At 30.6% G+C, this 19,491-nt stretch overlaps 9 protein-coding genes across 19 annotated transcripts in view; 7 read left to right on the plus strand and 2 right to left on the minus strand.

Annotated features, from left to right (window-relative positions):
• Nucleotides 1–2: 2 nt before the first annotated feature.
• LOC124494550 (peroxisomal membrane protein PEX13) lies at nt 3–1,131 on the minus strand. Its single transcript, XM_047057733.2, has one exon. It carries the CDS (start codon nt 1,129–1,131, stop codon nt 61–63), a length of 1,071 nt encoding a protein of 356 aa, XP_046913689.2. The 3' UTR covers nt 3–60.
• Nucleotides 1,132–1,339: 208 nt separating this feature from the next.
• Sec22 (vesicle-trafficking protein SEC22) lies at nt 1,340–2,617 on the plus strand. The gene is made up of 5 exons (XM_047057739.2): nt 1,340–1,579; nt 1,657–1,766; nt 1,827–1,987; nt 2,050–2,196; nt 2,272–2,617. Exons 1-5 carry the CDS (start codon nt 1,340–1,342, stop codon nt 2,418–2,420), a joined length of 807 nt encoding a protein of 268 aa, XP_046913695.2. The 3' UTR covers nt 2,421–2,617.
• A 106-nt stretch (nt 2,618–2,723) lies between these two features.
• Nucleotides 2,724–5,221, plus strand: LOC124494541 (ATP-dependent RNA helicase DHX33-like). Its single transcript, XM_047057720.2, is given in 2 exon segments — nt 2,724–4,140; nt 4,142–5,221. Coding segments are annotated over 2 exon segments (2,373 nt in total). The 5' UTR covers nt 2,724–2,826; the 3' UTR covers nt 5,201–5,221.
• Nucleotides 5,222–5,446: 225 nt separating this feature from the next.
• On the plus strand, nt 5,447–6,651 carry LOC124494555 (lipopolysaccharide-induced tumor necrosis factor-alpha factor homolog). The gene is made up of 4 exons (XM_075729004.1): nt 5,447–5,577; nt 5,654–5,925; nt 5,977–6,218; nt 6,285–6,651. The coding sequence occupies exons 2-4, from the start codon at nt 5,763–5,765 to the stop codon at nt 6,342–6,344; spliced, it is 465 nt and encodes a 154-aa protein (XP_075585119.1). The 5' UTR covers nt 5,447–5,577; nt 5,654–5,762; the 3' UTR covers nt 6,345–6,651.
• Nucleotides 6,652–6,741: 90 nt separating this feature from the next.
• Nucleotides 6,742–7,650, plus strand: LOC142597360 (LITAF domain-containing protein-like). Its single transcript, XM_075729005.1, has 2 exons — nt 6,742–6,994; nt 7,078–7,650. Exons 1-2 carry the CDS (start codon nt 6,813–6,815, stop codon nt 7,184–7,186), a joined length of 291 nt encoding a protein of 96 aa, XP_075585120.1. The 5' UTR covers nt 6,742–6,812; the 3' UTR covers nt 7,187–7,650.
• Nucleotides 7,651–7,798: 148 nt separating this feature from the next.
• LOC124494557 (lipopolysaccharide-induced tumor necrosis factor-alpha factor homolog) lies at nt 7,799–8,453 on the plus strand. Its single transcript, XM_047057742.2, has 3 exons — nt 7,799–7,929; nt 7,989–8,166; nt 8,238–8,453. Coding segments are annotated over exons 1-3 (288 nt in total). The 5' UTR covers nt 7,799–7,928; the 3' UTR covers nt 8,347–8,453.
• Nucleotides 8,404–19,491, minus strand: part of LOC124494542 (DNA-binding protein SMUBP-2-like) — a 102,972-nt gene continuing 91,884 nt past the window's right edge. Inside the window, exons 2-5 of one of the 6 annotated variants that reach the window (XM_075728993.1) lie at nt 11,206–11,304; nt 10,841–10,935; nt 9,259–10,760; nt 8,404–9,199 (exon numbers count right to left, since the gene is read on the minus strand). In XM_075728993.1, coding sequence (XP_075585108.1) covers nt 8,529–9,199; nt 9,259–10,760; nt 10,841–10,932 — 2,265 coding nt within the window. In that variant the 5' untranslated portion in view covers nt 10,933–10,935; nt 11,206–11,304 and the 3' untranslated portion in view covers nt 8,404–8,528. Of the gene's footprint in view, nt 9,200–9,258; nt 10,761–10,840; nt 10,936–11,082; nt 11,305–12,079; nt 12,400–12,721; nt 12,996–19,491 lie in introns of those variants that run through there. The other 5 variants (XM_075728992.1, XM_075728994.1, XM_075728991.1 and 2 more) reach the window with 5 other exon arrangements.
• Nucleotides 11,286–12,491, plus strand: LOC124494556 (LITAF domain-containing protein). The gene is made up of 4 exons (XM_047057741.2): nt 11,286–11,866; nt 11,921–12,092; nt 12,173–12,215; nt 12,296–12,491. The coding sequence occupies exons 1-4, from the start codon at nt 11,818–11,820 to the stop codon at nt 12,356–12,358; spliced, it is 327 nt and encodes a 108-aa protein (XP_046913697.1). The 5' UTR covers nt 11,286–11,817; the 3' UTR covers nt 12,359–12,491.
• Nucleotides 13,219–16,105, plus strand: LOC124494553 (protein ILRUN). 6 transcript variants are annotated; one of them, XM_075729003.1, is made up of 7 exons: nt 13,261–13,397; nt 13,491–13,561; nt 13,641–14,255; nt 14,346–14,584; nt 14,654–14,814; nt 15,080–15,277; nt 15,337–16,105. In XM_075729003.1, the coding sequence occupies exons 4-7, from the start codon at nt 14,397–14,399 to the stop codon at nt 15,741–15,743; spliced, it is 954 nt and encodes a 317-aa protein (XP_075585118.1). In that variant the 5' UTR covers nt 13,261–13,397; nt 13,491–13,561; nt 13,641–14,255; nt 14,346–14,396; the 3' UTR covers nt 15,744–16,105. The 6 variants fall into 6 exon arrangements, with proteins under 6 accessions (XP_075585113.1, XP_075585115.1, XP_075585114.1 ...); XM_075728998.1 differs by having other exon boundaries at nt 13,219–13,397; nt 13,491–13,546; nt 13,641–14,584; XM_075729000.1 differs by having other exon boundaries at nt 13,224–13,397; nt 13,617–14,584.

Raw genomic sequence — 19,491 nt, forward strand, 5'->3', positions numbered from 1 at the left:
CTGTGGTATTTAATTTCTCAGATTAAACAAGCAAAATTTTATTCAACACATCATTAGATATTATTTATTCATTAATAATTTCACAAGATTTAATGGAATGACTCCGATCTGTACAGGTTTTTTGCCATCTTCATTAATCGTACAAGCTACCAACCATTTTGAATCAGGTTGTAGTGATTCTGGTTTGATATATAGCATTTGTCCTTTACGGAAATTTAATTCATTCATATTACGAGCCTTAAAATTTTGTAATCCAATAGCCACAAAATGACGCCCATTTTTGGTGGTCCAATCCGGCTGGTTGATTCGTGGAATTTGGCCGGTGGCTCCAAGTAATCGCCAAACAATATATGGTGTACCAAATATCAACGAAAAGAATGCCATCACTGGCCATAATGATGAATGTGGTTTATCATCTCCTGAAGATTCAGATACAGGAATTTTTATTGCATTTGATGATGACATTGCCTCACGCCAAATATCATTATTTATTTGTCGTTCAAACATTTCGCCCAATTTTGTGTGGTTTAAGCCCAAAAACTTGAACATCCATTTGATCAAATTGATTAATGTACAAGCCAAACGAGGAAACAAAGCTAATTCTGTCAAATGATTCCGTATGAAAATCAAATGATCAGCAACACCGGTGATGGTACGAAATGATCCATATAATGTGGAATATGTCGAATCTAGTATCATATTGATTGAGTTAAATGTTTCGAGTATCATTTCGATTGATTTGAATGCCGGTTTCATTTTATCTTCGGCCATTTTCGATATAATTGTAGGCATTGATGAATTATTATACTGATATGGAAGATTTTTACGATGATGCGAATTATTGTTCCAATGGGGATGATAATGATTGCTGCCATTTTGTTGATAAAAGTTTGGATTAGATAAATTATAGAAAGGTACAGGTTGACCACTTTGGTAATTGTTATAAGGAAATTGTTGCTGATAATAATAGTTATTCGGGTTCGTATTCACGGGTGGTAAATTAAGTAATCCATTCAATTCTTTTGGAATAATATTTGAATCACTAAACTGATTCGAATCCAACGGTTCGGATTGATTTTCGTTCGAATTAGATTTAACATCGGCTGATTTTTCATTCATTTTGATATTCATGTTCTATTCGCAGTCATTCGACAACTAATCAAAAATTTTATCCATTATCGTTCAGGTATATTGCTCAGGTTGCATTGTTATTATCATATATATTATATATGAGTATATTTCTTAAATGACAAGGAAAATCAAATCGTAGTCATCAATTATTATAATTGACTGAAAAAAACAAGTTTTTTTTTGCCGCATTCATAAACGTACTATTTGAATGAGTGAGAGTCAAGCTGGAAAATTGTTATTTGCAACATATCCAAATAAAATTGCCTGGTTCATTCATTCAGTGAAATCCACGTCATTTGTTTTCATTTTTGAACATTTTTTTCATAGAAAAATTTATCCTAAGAGATGTTTTATCCCATATAACGGATCAAAGATGGTTCTTATGACTATGATAGCAAGAATCTCCGATGGATTGCCATTGGCCGCATCCATCCAGGATGATGAAACGGTTTGTTATATTTACTGAAATTGATTTGCTGATTTATTATATTAAAAATGAAATTATTTTCAAAACCATAATTTTAGATTGGTCGCAATATAGTGAATTATCAGAATCAGGCCAAGCATTTATTTCGTAAAATGAATGTTCATTCCCCTGCACAAATGTCCATCGAAACGGATCCATTCATATTTCAGTAAGTTGAATTTTGATTCGATTTATAGTCATATTCATTTATTCATTTTTGAAATTATAGTATTCTCAATGATCAACAAGTTTGTTATCTAGTTTTATGTGAAAAATCCTTTTCCAGGCGAATCGCATTCTCATATCTCGAAGATTTGCAACGACAATTCCAACAGGATTACATGTCTCGAGTGAATAAAGTTTCACGGCCTTATAGTTTTATTGAATTTGGTATGATTCTCTATTATCATGATTTGTCCACATTTCATTTGAGAATTTTCTATCCTCTGTAGATAATTACATACAAAAAGCAAAGAAGAATTTTACGGATTCACGTGCACGTCGAAACCTGAATCAGCTCAATAGTGAATTGCAAGATGTACAAAAAATTATGGTTCAAAATATCGATGATGTTCTCCAAAGAGGTTTGGCCATTTCAGGTAAGTTCTCCTCGGATAAAATATTGGATAAATTTGTCTCATTTTAAAAAATTTATTCCATCCAATTTTTCACAGATCTTGACAATAAAGCGACAAATTTATCAGTATTGTCGCAAAAATATAAAAAAGATGCCAGATACCTGAATCTTCGAGCTACCTATGCTAAAGTTGCCGCTGGTTGTGTGGTTGTATTTGTCATCTTTATTTATTTCTGGATTCTATAAAAATTTATAATCATATTTGTTGAAAAACTAAAAAAAAAATTGTCCTACAAATCAAAATAATGATAATAGCGTCCTTTCCATTCACCCATTTAATATTATGACAAACATATAAACATTTATAAATGTCAATAAAACGGAAAGTTTTGTATTTCCACAAAGTTGAATGAATAAATTAACAAATTCTGTTGATCATTTAATTTTGAATTTTAAGTTCAACCCTAATATTAGGCGCTTTAAAGCAATCTCGATCACACAGCTCATTATACCTGACTATATCGACTGTTGTTGTTCTAAATTTTAACTTGCGGCTTAATCACGTGCTTCAATTACCTTGAATTTTTTTGATGAGCATTTTTGTTTGTTTTTTCAACTTGGTCAATTAATTTTTCTTGATTGATTCGGTGAAATGGTACCCGATATTGCTTTACTAAAAAATAAACAACAACAAATTCAATTGCCAAATATCAACTCGGCTACCCCATCACCCGGATCGATCGTATCGACATCATCGCCGGAATCACCAAGTTCATCATCACCATCATGTCCAGGACGATCAGGATCAACATCATCATTTCCCAGTTCACCAGAAAATTTTTCATCACATCATTCAAATACTCATCATCATAATTCAAATGATTATTCATTTTATCATCATCAGCAACGTTCACCCCGGCCACCGACAAATTATCATCGATTATCAACAAATAAATTGCCAGTTTGTTTGGTAAAAAGTCAACTTCTTGATCGAATACAAAATAATGAAACACTGATAATCATCGGTGAGACTGGATCTGGTAAAACTACTCAGATACCTCAATTTTTATACGAGCATCTATCATCATCAAAATATCATCAACCGTCCACATTACCAAATGGCAATTGTACGTCGTCAAGCAAAGTTACTATCGGTATTACACAACCTCGTCGTGTAGCAGCTGTTTCTGTAGCCCAACGAGTTTCTCAAGAAATACAATGTCGAATAGGTGACCTAGTCGGATATAAAATTCGTTTCGACGATTGTACTTCATCTAATACTCGAATCAAATACATGACTGATGGTATATTATTACGTGAAGCCATTCATGATCCATTGCTTTCTAATTATCGAGTAATCATATTGGATGAAGCACATGAAAGAACCGTTCAAAGTGATCTACTATTCGGTATCGTAAAACAGGCCCAACGTTTACGAAGTGGCCAAAAACGTCCACTTGATGAAGATTCTGATTCATCGAATGGCGGCCAGCGGCATTATGAACCTTTGAAAATAATCATCATGTCTGCCACGATGGATGTTGATAATTTTTCCAGATATTTTAATCAAGCACCAGTCATCTATATTGAAGGCCGTGTTTATCCCATTGAAATATTCTATACTGAATCAAAACATACGGATTATGCTACCGCTTGTCTTTCCACTCTGTTTCAGATCCATCAAGAAGAAGATGAATTGACTTTTGGTGATGAACCAACACGACAGAATAATGATTTCAGCCTTATTGGTGGTGATATTCTTGTCTTTTGTACTGGACAAGAAGAGATTGAAAGCATGATCAAAATTGTACAAAGTTATTCTGCTCAAACGAATATAATGAAAACAAGTAAAGGAACTGTGAAAACATTGAAAGCCTATCCTCTATATTCGGCATTACCTAAAACTAAACAACAAAGAATATTCGATCGTAATTTGAATGATTGTTTTCGTAGAGTTATTTTTGCCAACAAACATTGCCGAAACATCAATTACAATACCAAATATTCGTTACGTAATCGATACCGGAAAATTTAAATCAAAAATTTTTTCACCAAAAACTGGCTTTGAGATAATGCGTGTTGAGAACATTTCGAAAGCACAAGCTTGTCAACGGAGTGGTCGTGCCGGTCGTCTAGCACCGGGCAAATGTTATCGTCTCTATACTCGGCCAGAATATCGATCATTTTCACCGTTTCCCATTCCTGAGATTCAAAAATGCAGCATATACAGTGTATTATTACAATTAATTGCATTGGGTATCAGCAATGTTCAAGCATTCGATTTTATTGATTCACCCTCAATCGAAAACATACAATCATCGCTCAAGAAATTGATGAAAATGAAAGCTATTGAAAAAGAGAATGATTCGGATGTTGATTATAAACTAACCAAACTTGGACGTACAATGGTGAAATTTCCAATTGATCCGAGATACGCTTTACTATTGATTGAAGCACAAAAATTCCGATGTACCGAAGAAATTATCACAATCATTTCAATGCTTTCAGTCGATAACGTATTCGATACATCGATGACCAATGAAAAGGTTATTGCAATACATCGAAAATTTGCCTCTTCCGAAGGTGATCTAATCAAACTATTAAATGTATTTCGTCGATATCGAGAAGCACAGCAAAAAATGACCTGGTGTCAAGAAAACTATCTTCGCTCATATCAATTGAAACAAGCTGGAGATATTCGACAACAATTAGTCGATCTTTGTAAACAGGCATCTATCGATTTGGTTAGCACACCAAGCACAGAAACTGTACGTAAATGTTTGGCCATTGCATCCGGTGTTGGCGTTGGTTTAGGTGCAAATATTGCCGAATTTCAACGTGATGGTGATTTTCGTACCATAACATTTGGACAAAATGATCGTCCATCAATGACTGTTTTCATTCATCCTTCATCGTGTTTATTTTCACAAAAACCTGAATGTGTACTTTTTGTAGAATTGGTACAAACAAACAAATCTTATATGCGTAATTTATGTCTAATTGATCGTAAGTGGCTTCTCGAATAATAAAAAAAAAGTTAAATATTATTTCGATAGAAATGTCATTCTAATTCACGAGATGGCAGCTTTTTTGCATCAACAATTTTGATATGAGTCTATTGCTTAAAATTGTGTATGTGTTTGTGTGTGTGTGTGTGTGTGTGTAAATGTATAACTCACAATTGATGTGATATTTTCGAATGGAACACATTGAGATTTTCTTTCCATTATCATAAGACAACAAAATTGTTGTCAACGACAACAATAATGAACAATCATCAGTGCGTATTATAACCAAAATTGTATTTGCATCATTCATAGTGTTGCACAAACTCTAAAGTATCATTTCGATTCAATCGATTAACCAAAAAAAAGAGAAGAAAAAACTCAATTACGTCAATCGAGTAAATGAAAAAACAAACTCAGCTTGTAATTGATGAAATTTGAACGAGTTATATTTTTCATTGTTTTTTTTTATAGCACAAATATTCATTCAAAAAGCACAAGATCATACGCCCAAAAAAACAAGCCTTCAATCACTTGTTGATCAAAAATCTTTAATTTTTTTCGCACAAAATTTATAATTATCATGCAAAATTCCAATCCAAACGATGCGGCCAAAATGACCAACCCACAACATTCGCAACAACAGCAACCAATTTATCCAAGTGTACCACCACCACTTTTCAACATGGATCCACCACCCGCCTATTCACCACCAGGACCAGGATTTATTCATATCCAGCAACCAGGTATATTTTACGATGATGATATGGTTCAATATATTAATTTTCTTTGTTTAGGCACTCAAACATTTGACGCTAACACAACACCCACTACAGCTCATGTAATAACTGTTCAGCCACTTTCACTTGGATTATCACCTAATCCGGTTCAAATGACATGCCCTAATTGTAATGCCACTACATTGACCGAGACAAGTGCAGTACCAGGTTTGCTTACATATCTTGCCGCCGGAACACTTTTTCTATGTGGATGTTGGGCTGGTTGCTGTTTGATTCCTTGTTGTATACCCGAATGTTTGGTAAGTTCAACGTATGATTCGTTATTTTTTTCATTTAGTCAAATCATTCTGAAATAAACAAAATAGGATATTGATCATCGATGTTCGAATTGTAAGACCAATATTGGCCGATATCGTCGAATTTGAATTAAACGAAAATTCCTTTATCATCAATTATCAAGCCATGGTATTAATCAAGAAGTAAAACTTTTCTCCTGCTCTCCATTGAGTTAACTAAGTCAAATTATATTGATAATGAACCAAACTTGAATTTCTTTATGTGATCATGGCGAAACTTTAATCTCATTATATTCTACACATTATACTATGCTTTTTGTTTGATATATTCATTTTATTGTGTTTAACAAATTATGTTTTTATCTCTTGTTGTCATATATATTATATATCTAATGAATGAATAATAATTATCAAACTGAATGAATTTTTCATAAAATTTTGCTTAGCCCAAATTTAATTTTCAGAATAATTTGATTGAATCATGAGCTGGTATATAAATTTTTTTGTTCTATTAAAAAAAAAATCTGAAATAATTGTTATTGTTTGTAATAAACATTTTTCATCTATAGACATTTGAAATTTTGGAAAAAATTATAAATGGGTAAACATCGTAATAGTAATCGACAAAAAAATAATGATGTCATAATTATCATAAACGATAAATGTCTTGATCCAATATCTATGGAATGTCCATATTGTCATTTGAATATTGTGACCAGAATCCGTTATATGAACGGATTGTTAACCTATATTCTTTGCTGTGGATTATTACTTGTTGGGTATTTATATTTCAGATTGTAGGAAATATTTTCAAAGTATTTGATACTGATCATTGTTGTTGAAAATTTTTTTTTGTTTACAGATGTTGGTATGGATGCTGTCTTATTCCATTCTGTATGCCTGCATGTCAAGATGTTGAACATTATTGTCCGAAATGTGGAATGATCATACATAATGCTTATCGAATTTGATGATAATAATCATTGTGATAAAGAATAAAAAAAAATAGATCCATTGTGATGACGTGCGTAACAATAACAATGTCTAATTCTAATATCAATTTCAATAATCTTTTGCAATATTAAAATCAAAATCATTCATTGCAATTGATGATATCCAAAAAAAAGTGAAATCTGTATTTTATTATGTTTTTTTTCAAAATGATTCATTTATACTCGACAGATGAATCATGAAATGAAAAATCAATTATTGGATTTTTAGAAGAAACACTTTTATTCAGACAATACAATCGTTATCTCGTGATGGTGTTTGTCTCCAGAATAACGGTTTGAAAATGTGCTCACTGCAACTAAAAATTGAACATTTTTAAAATTATCCCCAACAAGCATAATTTTTATGTAAAGCTTAATATTATTATAGCTAACTGGAGATTAAAATATAATCGAAATATGGAAAGGTTTTTTTTAAAGATTATATCCTAGGATATATATGTATGTAACATCAAAACATAAATCTATCAAAACAATGATGTATTACATTTATGATCAACGGTTTCGATGGTTTCGAACACAATGTAAGAGGATAAATAAATATATTGGATTGATTATTTAAAAAAAGGGAGTGGAAACAATCCAATAGTGGATATATTGCCACAGATATTTATCCACTATAAATACTATTGTTTATTGTGATCGGAAAAAGAATCTGTTAATTTCTGATTTAAAAACATTGTTAAAATTTTATTTTCACAATAGTAAGTGTTTTATTCCTTAATAATTTTTGATTATTTTTTAAATAAAATTTTCTCATCAGTGGCAGCAATTCAAGTAGGGGGCGAACAACAAGCACCAACAGTGATCATTAATCAAACCATTGGTTTAGATCCTGTTCAGATGAAATGTCCAACTTGTCAAGCCAACATTGTTACTGAAGTACATTATGAAAATGGTTTGCTTACGTATCTGATTTCCGGTGGACTTTGTCTTTTTGGGTTCGTATATTAATTATTTAGAAATTTTTGAAAATTGATATAATTTTTTTTTTTACCAATTATTTACAAAGTTGTTGGCTTGGATGTTGTTTGATTCCATGCTGTATGGATTCATGCAAAGATGCCGATCATTATTGTCCACAATGTCGTACACTAATACATAAAACTCGTCGTCTCTAATTGTTCGAATAGACACCACTGATTGATTTTGAATGAATAATGTGCAATTTGATAATGTTTAAAAAAGAATGAAAATAAAAATCTTTATTATTTGAAACAATAAAAAACAGGAATGCCAATGAATTGCATGTTTTGAATCACAAGAAATCAGAAAATAAATCACATAATCGAATCGAATAATTTCAACGAAATATAGTCATCTGTGTACATTGTTGCGTTTGATTCGAATCGATCCAAACTTTTTTATAGGAAAATTTAAATCTATTTTGCTTGCAAAATTTCTCTGCATGATTACGTTGATTTCGATTGAGATAAGTAGGCAACTGCATTGATAACCATACATTGTTAGACAGAAAAGCATTCAACATATTGGCAAGATTGGAATCAATTGGAGCTAATTTTTTATGTCGACGATTTTTCTTCTTTTTAGTTTTTTCCTTTTTCTGTGAAGATTTAGCTATTTTGAATTCGGCAAATATTTGATCCAGATAATTCATTTGATTCATTTGCATTTGGTAATCACTGCCATTTTCAATGATTGCATTTTGAAAACAATATCCAATAAATGAATTCAATGCAGCCGATCGTCTTGTCACTGTACCGGAATCGCCAATCAGAGTTAAATGTTTTCGAGCACGAGTAATGGCGACATTTAGACGTCGTTCTTCACTCAGGAATCCAATCGAACCATTTTCATTCGAACGTACCATGGAATAAATAATGACATTTTTCTCTCTACCTTGGAACCCATCAACTGAATTAATCTCTAATTGATCATTGATCCGACGGGAAAATTCTCGTTTGCAAACGGCTTCGATCAATGTTGTTTGCAATCGATATGGCGTAATTACACCTGTAATCAAATTTTGAGTTTATGATTTATAACTATTTCAGTGAATAATAAAGACTCACCAATATCGGATGCAGGCAATCCTTGATTTATAAGTTTTTTGATGACAATACATACGATTTTTGCCTCATATATGTTGCCTTTTGAAGCTCTGAATGCTTTTTGTTGTGAATCCATTTCACCCATATCACAACCGACCGTATCGATGAATCGTAAAACTGGCAATGGTCGCCGAGTTCCTTTTAATACCAATTGATGTGACGCAACAATAGGAGCGGCAACTAAACGACCATCGTAAAAATAATCGGAAGGCCATTGCATAATCAATTCATTCATACGATGTTGAACGGTCAACATTCGTACTACACGTTCAGGGCAATGAACAAACAATTTTTTTGTGACTCGTTCGAGTAAAGATATATTTAGTCCTTCATTGGTAGCTTCAGATGAAAATGTTGTCGGTGGCAATTGAAGATGATCACCAGCCAATACACACTTATCGGCGAACGATAACGGAATCCAAGTACATGGTTCAGTTGATTGACCACATTCATCCACGATAACAATATCGAATGAAAATTTCGCCAAATCCTTATTGTTCCATAAATATTTAAGATTACCCTCGTATATAAACGAACTGGACAGCGTTGACATTAAAACGTTTGCATTAACTATCTTTTTTTCCATTTGTTTTCGTTCGTATTGACTTTTTTTCTTTTTGGAGCTTGAACAAGCTTTGTCGACCAAATACTTATGAATTTGCGGATCAACTCGTACAGGATGACCAATTCGTACGAATGAATAATTTGGATTGATACGATATTTTCGACATAGATTTTTATCATAAGAATCAACTAACTGTTTAAAAATATTGTCAACAGCAACATTAGATGGTGCACAGACCATCACTCGAAATCCTCGGGTAATTAATTGGAGAATCAATTCGGTAAGAGTTGTTGTTTTTCCCGTGCCGGGAGGTCCATGAATCACAGCCAAATGCTGTTGATACAATGCAAATTCAACAGCTTCTTTCTGACAATTATTCAAGTTGGAATTGAACCATTTAATCATATCTAATCCTCGTTGTGAATTAGAAAAAGGTAAACCGTTAACATATGGTCGCAACTTCATCAATGGATTCAATAATGGTTTATGGCCCATCAATAAACCAATCAGATAGACATAACGTGAACGTAAAACCATTTTTTTCAATGTGAAAACCATTCTATTATAAGTGACACCATTGACCACTTTGACAAAATTAAATCGTTTGTTTGGGAATTGTTTAAGCAAATCAACATCACAATCGATTTCGATCGAATTTGTTTCCACTTTCACTGCATATGCTATTGCTATCGGCATTGTTTGTTCATCGACAGTGACACCGACAAAACCACGAAGCAAACGGCATTTTTTCAAATTTAAATCATTCTGTTTTTCTTGTGGTAACCTCAAACGAATGATTCTGATGCCATTTTCTGAATATTCTTTGGTAATCTTGAGATTTCGTAAAGCAAAGCCAGCTTTTGCCAAATCATCGATTGAATTATTCGTAAGCAAATCTCTATTAGTAATATGAAAATTTTTCAAATGGAAACAGAATAAAACAAAAGGCTTAAAATCAACAAAAGAAAATCTACTTACTCATTGTTAAAAACTTCTTCTTCATATTCCAATCGAATTAATTCCAATTGTTTCTCCACCCATTGATCCAGATTGATTGATTGATCTGTCATTTTCTGTGTTTAAATTTGTATAAGAATGTTTTGATTAATATATTATGATTAAAACAATTCTAAAACCGAAAAAAAATCAATAGGCGGATTTTAAGTGATTGAGATCACATCATTTTTCCAAATAATACTCAAAAATACTCAAATCATTACGAAATACAGTTACTATAGTGGATATGGTTGCCAACATCATCATCATCATCATAATCATTGCATAACCAATGTCATGGAGACAGGAAATACAAAAAAAGTAAACTACATTGTATGCATAATTACCAAAAAAAAAATCAAAAATATTGATCAACGAATAAAAGCAATGCAAGTTTTGTCATCTCAAACATAACAACAAAATTTGAAGTTGACAAAAAAAAATATCTATATATTCAATGTGTGTGTGTTTTACCCATTGAAAGCATCATTGATGATTACGAATCAAATCAAATCACATTGAATTTAATTGAATTGAATCGAAATAATGATAAAATAATTAGTTCTATGGGCGTTATAAATGATGAATATATAAGATATATTTGATCAAAATAAAATAAGATATATACTCATTGACTATTGTTAATCATTCATTTATAGATGATGCAATTTCCATAAATGTATGATAATCTGAAATTAATCTTGAATGAAACTTCGAACATAGGCCACGACAGTCACTCAATGAATGAATGATGATGATGATGAATATTTAATTGATTGAATGGATTTCAATTGTTTCAAAAAAAAAAATGATGTACATTCATTCATGAAATGACGAATAACCAATTTTGTGTAACAAAATTCATTTATTCATTTGTTCTCATTAAGACGAAATCATCAGCTGAAGAGAATAACTTTTGATTCAAATCAATTTTGACATTGAAAAAATTACGAATAATTATGGATCACAACGATAACAACAACAAAATGAATAAACCAATCAATAAAGGTAAGAATGTAGTCAAAATTTGACATTTTTTTAAAATTATTATTCTCAATTCAGTGCCTAAAACCAATTATTCAACAATGTTATTGAAAGAATTAAAACATACAATGACATTGACACGTGAACCAATTGAAATTGATTGTCCTGAATGTAAGAATAAGACGATGACAAAAACGCAACAGGTTAATGGTCAATTGACATATCTCATTTGTGTACTTTGTGCATTAGGGTTAGTGAATCATATTTTCAATCATATTGATATGATGATGATTATGAAAATTTTTTTTTCTCTATTATACAATATTATAGATGTTGGTGTGGATTATTGCCAATGATTATCAATGATTTTAAGGTAAGTTTAAAATAAATCAAAATCAACAAAGAAAAAAAAAGATTATTAATTCAAATTCTTATCACTATAATAATGAAAAGGATATTAAACATAATTGTTCAAATTGTGGAGCGGTCATTGGTACTCATTATCTTCGACTATGAATATTATAGTGATGATAATTCCTGCTACTATAATACGATATATTACGACAAATTTTTTTTCCATACGATGTATAATATGAATAAAATCATCAGAAAAAAAAAATTATTTACTTTGAATAAATGTAAATTTTAATGATAACATCGCTATTATCTCTATAGAGCAACAACGAAGAGTTTGTGAATGATAATGACAGTGTTCTGAAAAGATGTTGCTGTATGTCGATACTTGATTGATAAGAAAATTTAAGTAAAAAACTAACTAAATCGCGATTTGAAAATGATAAAAACCAATGTTCGTAACGATTTTTTTTGGCCATTATTCAACACTTTTTTTGCAATTCAAAATAAAATTCAACTACTAACCTTATTGATGACTTGGTTTGATTGAATTTGATACAAAAGTAATAATCAGTATAAAAAAATGTGATTGATTTTTGATTGTTATGATGAGATGAATTCAATGAGATATATGTTTCAAAAGATTGCTTCAAAGCATTGAAAAAATCCTAAATTCTCTTTTTTATAAATAATAATTCGTTTAATTACCCATCAATTAATAATGATTAGTCATGAATAGATATATATCGAACCCATATTATGGTACGTCATCAAAGAATAGCTCATTTTTTTCTCGTTCTGTTTTTGATGATGATGCTGTCGAATCACATTTGTATTGCGTATGTTTTCTGGCCATAGTCACAATGTATGATAAATGGCGCTGTTAACATATATAATGATGATGTTTGAAGCGTAAACAAGCGTCATGATATGCAAAAACGTGTTCATTGAGACTTTACTCAAAAAAAAAAAAAAATTTTCATTGTGTGATGTGTGTAAACAACGACGACAAGCAGCAAACTGGCTATATTTTACGTTATTATTTGTTTAGTACGCATGCATTTACAATTTTGATAGCCGTATGATCATCATCAGCAAGTGGTGTGATGTTTTGTGAGTAGCATCCATCGATTAATCCAAACAACGACAACCATCAACAAGAATCGAATATCCAAACGAAAACGACAACGACCTGAAATGGGTATGTGAATAATATGCAAGTAAAATTGCCAAATTAAACAACAACAACAACAACAAATCGAACACGAATCCGGAAACTTTTGTTTGTTTTTAGTATTTGATTTTGTCTCAATATTGTTCTCGTAAAATTGATATTTTGATTATCGAATGGCAAGTTTTTTTTGTGTAATTATTATTTGATAAATGCATTTTTATCTATGTAATCGAATCATTCATTCAGGTTTTTTTTCATTTGTTTTTTTAGCTGATGTTGATGCACTCTAACCCTTAGAATTATTGTTATCAACAATTTTAACAAATCGATCGATGCCAGTTTTTTCTGCCTAAAAATAGTGATTTTTGACAAAACATTCATTTTGTCAGCTATCTGTATATTGCTTTGGACAAACGTGGAAAAAGAAAAAAATTTGCTTTAAAAAACAAATAATAAAATAACGGACGACCCAAACGAACCAAGGACAATCCTAATCAAAATTGAATGGAAATGAAAGTGGGCGCTTGTATGTTTGTGCAACAGCATCCATTTCTCATCTGAAAATAAAAATCCTGTGAAAGCTGAACGAACGTTATAGACATTTTTTCTTCGAATTTGATGACCTCGACTTTATATATGCACAAAACAATTCATATACATTGCAATTGAATCAGACAACAAGTGAGCAACTACGACGACGACGACATTTAATAATCACTGTTCAGCACAAAGTGAAAAAAAATCATAAAATAAGTCATTTTTTAAATTTTTTTTTCTGCATAAATGCTGACAATTATCCAACTTCTATAAGTCCGATGGCCATTAGTCAATTCCCATTATCATCATCATCATCATTATTGTTTTAATCATATTAATTTGAATAAGGTTCGATCAATTATTTCTTATTTTGGACTTGGTCTAAATTATTGCTGCCGTTATTTCTTTGAATCTTTAATTATCAACCAATATTTAAAGCTTATATTGAACCTCAAAAACAACAAAAAGAAAATACATTTCTGATCAAAAATGGATGTTGATCTCACAAACAACTCTTCATCGTCGGATTCAACTGATCCAATCACGTCGGAATTGTTGCAAAAATTCTCTTGTCTCAATACAACTGATCGTGATGTATTGGTCAAACAATTTAATCTGTTGCTTGGTGAAAAATGTTCAGATTCGATGGCTGAATTCTGGTTAGACATGAACAATTGGTAAGTATAATATTTAAATGTATCAATTCAATTTTTTTAATTGTAATTTCTTCTATAATTTTTTTTTAGGAATTTACAAGCAGCAATATGTTCGTATTTTGATTATGAATCTACATTACCCAAAAATCATCAGCTAAAATTGCCAGAAATACAGATTAAACCGGAACCGAATATATGTGAATGTTTGCCCAACAGTTCATTCACTTATCATTGCACTGTTACTAATTCAGGTTCGTTTTTTTTGTTTGATTCGGTTTCCCGAATCATCATAGATTTCGGTGCATATGTACATGATACTATTTTTAGTGAAATCATTATTATTTGTGTTTTCGGTGTTGAGAGTTATTAATAATTTTGAAAGTTGTCTAAAATTATGACAGTTCCTATAAGATGAAAAAAATTCAATGTTTAGGAGAGAGAACTGTTTTTTGGCAGTTTTCTATGGAAAATGATTTTTCTATTAGAAATGAATTTGTTTTTCATTCGTTACGACAGGTGATGAACCATGGCCATATGGATATACTTTAAAATTCTATGGTGGCCATCAAATGACTCATGAAGAGCGTTTTCTTCTGCCTGAACTACAACCTGGACAATCGTGGACATTGCAAATGCAGTTTACCTCGCCAGATAAACCAGGCCTTTATGAATCGCAATGGCGTTTTTCTGCCATTACTGGTCAATGTTTTGGAGGTAACATGTTTTGTTCGATTGATTGAGATATTGATTATCATTCTGCTTTGTTTGTTTAGAGACGATTTGTATGATTGTTCACGTGATGGATGATCTCAACCAGGTCACCAAACAATTATCAGCTGCTCATATTGTCGATAATATACAACAATCCACACAGAATCAAGTCATTTCTATTTCTGAACAACAGCCACAAAATTCATTTATATTTTCTGGTCCACATCAAGCCATTGCTATTCAAGCACCGCTTGCACAACGACCGAATTTTATACAACATCATCATCAACAACATGAATCGAATCAGGAAAATAACCATGAAAATATAAACCATCAACAACAAAACGGTCTCAATCATAATTATAATCATCTTAATAATGATCATCAGAATATAAATGGAATGTCACCGCCAACCATAATAAATCATCATCAACATGATGGCAGTGATAATGATTCTTCAATGACATGACACACGATGGATTAGAGATTTTGGCTAGTTTTCATATATAGTTTGTTATTACCGATATTGTTAACACTTGTTGATGCGTGTGAATGGATTTTTTTCTATTCAAGTTTTTTTCTCTTCATAATCTTTTAATCTTCAATGATGCTATTATTGATCCATTGATCGGATTTTTGTAAAGGATGCCTGAAAAAGATGTATTTCATGTGTATATTATATGATGATTATATTTAAATAATCTCTATTTAAGAATTCTTTACAAATAACATAAACAAACAGAAATGAGTGAATTTTTTATTTTTATTCTTCATAATTGTCTTTAATTAAACAATTTAATCGTTTATAATAAAATGAAGATTTTATTCGAATTAATCACCAATGCAAGCATGTGGTGGAAATCTTGTATCACAAATATGTGAACAACAATCAGTATCACTACTGCATGGTTCACCATTACCTTTACAAGCGATTGTCATATCAATCGCGACGAACATGATGGCGATGACCAACAATAAGATCCAAATGGACAATTGTCGTGCGTTTGGTGATTCCATTTTTTGTTTCTTAACGATTACGATTCGATTTTTTTTTATATTTCAGGCGTGTATGCAATAATAACAAATAAAAAAGTTTTCTCGTTGTTTTTCTCGTCATTTTCGTGAACGTTTTATACTGTATTTGATTGATTTATCTGATTTTAAGTTCAACACAATAGATAAGGTTCGATCCGGCTTTAATCCACTTAAACTGATTATATTATCTAACATTAAGAAAAATTATTTTGATCATAGCTATCAATCAAGGATCCAAATATATTTGAATCGGTTGATTGCATTCAACATTAATTTATCGGTTCACTTGAAATCATTTTGCTATTCTATAGCAATATTACAGGAAATCGTCAATACTATAATCGCAATGAAATGACCACAATCATTTATCCATAAGTTTATTCCCCTTTAGTAATTACATCTACCTCCTTAATGAAAAATACCAAATAAGCAAAACATTTATTTGTCTTCCCAATGACACACAAACACACACACTCAAAAAAAAAAAAAAAAAAATTCTACGCACACATCCTCTTTTATCTTAATCAATCTTTTTAAAATCCCCCTTTCGCTCTATTGATCCGGATGGTAATGAGGAAAAAAATATCTCAAAAATGTGCATAATAATGTAATGACCACGAGCAATGATGATAATGACAGTTGGATGATCAATTGAATTTCTTTGCGTACATACACATCATCATCATCATCACCATTGTTGATCAAAAGAGATGAAAAAAAAATTTCCTGTTTTTCACTTTTCCTTCTAATCAATCAGATACAATATGTAGAAACAAAATAAATGAATGAATGAAGTAAAGAAAAAACCTCCCGTCCATCAACATTAACATCATCATGGACACTTATGACCAATTCCAATTTTAACCCGGCCAATAAACGAAAGCAATGAGAAAATAAAAAACAAAAACCTAATCACTTTCTCTCAAAGATAAATCATTCTCCTCTAGAGATGATGTTGATTGTCGTGATAGTAATTAGAAACATCTTCTGGATGATTGAATTGTCTTTGGGGTTATTGTTTTATTTTCACATGGGATAATCAGCAAAAAAAAACAATTTTTTGTTTTCATTGACCATATTGAATAAATGAAATTACTATATGAAACAAAATATAAAATATGGTTTGGAGGCAGTCTAAATATTTGTACTCATTGATGATCATCATTCAATGGTGATCCTAAATGAAATAAAAATCTAAATGTATTCAATCAGTTAATCAACAACAAATCTTATTTGCAGCAACAAATTTTGCCATTATGTTGTAATTTGATGATCGATGATGTTTGTGGATGGATGCGTGATAAATAAAAATAAGATTTAATCGAAATTAGACAAGTAATCGGTTTGGAAGAATAGCTGAATCAATTCAGTTGATTGGCCATAATAGATTTTAATTATAAATTCATTAATATTGATCATACCCACTTACACATAAAATCTGGTTTTTTGCTTATAAAGCAAAGAATCATCGATTCACCCAATCGGATCAAAATCAATTCAATTTCGAATTTGATTGATTTTTTTTTCTTGTAATTTTTTTCCACGAGTGATACTCTTTCCATGATTCAATTTTTTTTTGTTTGCGATCGACACTATTTCAGTACTAAATTTCTTTTCGAAGATTTCAAATTCAATTAACCTTTTTCCCGCAGAAAATTCAAATTTGTTTAGGCTTGAATTTTGTTGTCGACAATTTTTTTTTCTACATTTTGTTTTGCCTATTCAATTGTGAATGGTAATTCAATTTTCGAATCATTCATTCAAATCGATTTATTTGAATTAGGTTGATTTATATATACACACACACTTGGAAGCCAGAAAACAGAAATGATTTTTTCTCTATTGTTGAAGGGTTCGTTGTTCCATAGTCGTTCCAAAGAAAAGAAAAGAAAAGAAAAAAGATTGACACCTTCAAAACTTTCACTACAGAAAAAAAACCAGACACAATCAACAAGTGACAACGATTTGACGTTTGTCGTTTTTTATATTTGGAAGAATTTTGATATTAGAAATAAAAAACAAAAATGAAATTGAATTCAGATGAAGAGAAAAATATTAGTTATGAAGCAATTTTTTCAAAAAAAAATCTTAAATTATCATTGCAATTATCAATTATTAATTTTATCGGTCAAAAAAGTGATACCTAGCTATTTTAATCGATTTTTTTAATGAATTTATTTTTTTTTCTAAATCAGACAATGATTTTACTCGAAATAATTGGATTTTAAAGTTTTTCCTCATGAATTATCGTTATCGTTTTTGATTGTTTGTTTACAACATTCACTAGCAAATTAGTGATGATTATTATAAAAACTTAATTCTGGATATTTTTGTTAACTTGATAGAAAAAAAAATAAAAGTAGTTAACAAGATAATCCTGAATTAGGTCAGCATGTTTTTTTTTCTCAAAAAAAAAATTTCTTATTTTTTTATAGAAAAATCAGCTGAATAAATACGATTGAATTGATCTGAAGATTATACAAATTCAATATAAATTATTCATTTTGATCGGAAAATTTATGATCATTGATGTTCATGTTGACCTAATGAAAATTAACAGATTTAATTTTTGTTGTTTGCTTTCAAATTTCTCAAACTCCAATGTGACAATAGTCTTGTTGTTTTGTTTTTTATTCTCAAACTTTTTGTGGATTCACTTGATTGAATTTTTTAAATTTATCCAATAGAAATGATTTGAATTGATAAAAAGAGACACAAGATAAGAAAAAAAAATTTGCAAAATCTAACAATGGTTCGTGATCCAATTCATTTGATTATGTCATTATTGTCACCAGAACGTCAATCATTGTGTTTGTCAGTTTATTTATGTGTGTCATCATTTCTTTTCATTGAAAAAGAACTTTTTTTTACCATCTCCGTATTCAAAAAAAATGGTAGTTTTAAATTGGTTTCTATCTACTCATTTTTGAATAAATAATTACATTAGTTTGAAAAAAAAGTTTTGAATATTGATGGATGTGTCTATAAAATGCATCATACATACATTGATCTATCAATCAATCAATCAAAAGTGGGGAAAAAAATATCGACAAAAAATCGATACAATAGTACATGCAAAATTCAAGGAGATGATGGCACGTTATTGCTATTGATCTTTGCACCATTGTGGTTACTAAATTCCATAAAAAAAAACAAAAAATTCAAACAAACTATCCATATGA

This window comes from Dermatophagoides farinae, chromosome 3 (genome assembly GCF_024713945.1).
Source record: "Dermatophagoides farinae isolate YC_2012a chromosome 3, ASM2471394v1, whole genome shotgun sequence".
NCBI lineage: Eukaryota > Metazoa > Arthropoda > Arachnida > Sarcoptiformes > Pyroglyphidae > Dermatophagoides > Dermatophagoides farinae.

What these genes read in the sequence shown, in the direction of transcription:
- LOC124494553 (XM_075728998.1), top strand. Translation starts at nt 14,397, where the DNA reads ATGGATGTTGATCTCACAAACAACTCTTCATCGTCGGATTCAACTGAT. An exon ending in TTGCACTGTTACTAATTCAG is followed by an intron (nt 14,815 to 15,079) that starts GTTCGTTTTTTT and finishes TCGTTACGACAG; the next exon opens with GTGATGAACCATGGCCATAT. An exon ending in TACTGGTCAATGTTTTGGAG is followed by an intron (nt 15,278 to 15,336) that starts GTAACATGTTTT and finishes TTGTTTGTTTAG; the next exon opens with AGACGATTTGTATGATTGTT.
- LOC124494556 (XM_047057741.2), top strand. Translation starts at nt 11,818, where the DNA reads ATGGATCACAACGATAACAACAACAAAATGAATAAACCAATCAATAAA. An exon ending in GAATAAACCAATCAATAAAG is followed by an intron (nt 11,867 to 11,920) that starts GTAAGAATGTAG and finishes TTCTCAATTCAG; the next exon opens with TGCCTAAAACCAATTATTCA. An exon ending in TGTGTACTTTGTGCATTAGG is followed by an intron (nt 12,093 to 12,172) that starts GTTAGTGAATCA and finishes ACAATATTATAG; the next exon opens with ATGTTGGTGTGGATTATTGC.
- LOC124494557 (XM_047057742.2), top strand. An exon ending in GGTGGACTTTGTCTTTTTGG is followed by an intron (nt 8,167 to 8,237) that starts GTTCGTATATTA and finishes TTATTTACAAAG; the next exon opens with TTGTTGGCTTGGATGTTGTT.
- LOC142597360 (XM_075729005.1), top strand. Translation starts at nt 6,813, where the DNA reads ATGGGTAAACATCGTAATAGTAATCGACAAAAAAATAATGATGTCATA. An exon ending in TGTGGATTATTACTTGTTGG is followed by an intron (nt 6,995 to 7,077) that starts GTATTTATATTT and finishes TTTTGTTTACAG; the next exon opens with ATGTTGGTATGGATGCTGTC.
- Sec22 (XM_047057739.2), top strand. Translation starts at nt 1,340, where the DNA reads ATGAGTGAGAGTCAAGCTGGAAAATTGTTATTTGCAACATATCCAAAT. An exon ending in CCATCCAGGATGATGAAACG is followed by an intron (nt 1,580 to 1,656) that starts GTTTGTTATATT and finishes CCATAATTTTAG; the next exon opens with ATTGGTCGCAATATAGTGAA. An exon ending in AAGAGGTTTGGCCATTTCAG is followed by an intron (nt 2,197 to 2,271) that starts GTAAGTTCTCCT and finishes AATTTTTCACAG; the next exon opens with ATCTTGACAATAAAGCGACA.
- LOC124494555 (XM_075729004.1), top strand. Translation starts at nt 5,763, where the DNA reads ATGCAAAATTCCAATCCAAACGATGCGGCCAAAATGACCAACCCACAA. An exon ending in TATTCATATCCAGCAACCAG is followed by an intron (nt 5,926 to 5,976) that starts GTATATTTTACG and finishes TTCTTTGTTTAG; the next exon opens with GCACTCAAACATTTGACGCT. An exon ending in GTTGTATACCCGAATGTTTG is followed by an intron (nt 6,219 to 6,284) that starts GTAAGTTCAACG and finishes TAAACAAAATAG; the next exon opens with GATATTGATCATCGATGTTC.
- LOC124494550 (XM_047057733.2), bottom strand. Translation starts at nt 1,131, where the DNA reads ATGAATATCAAAATGAATGAAAAATCAGCCGATGTTAAATCTAATTCG.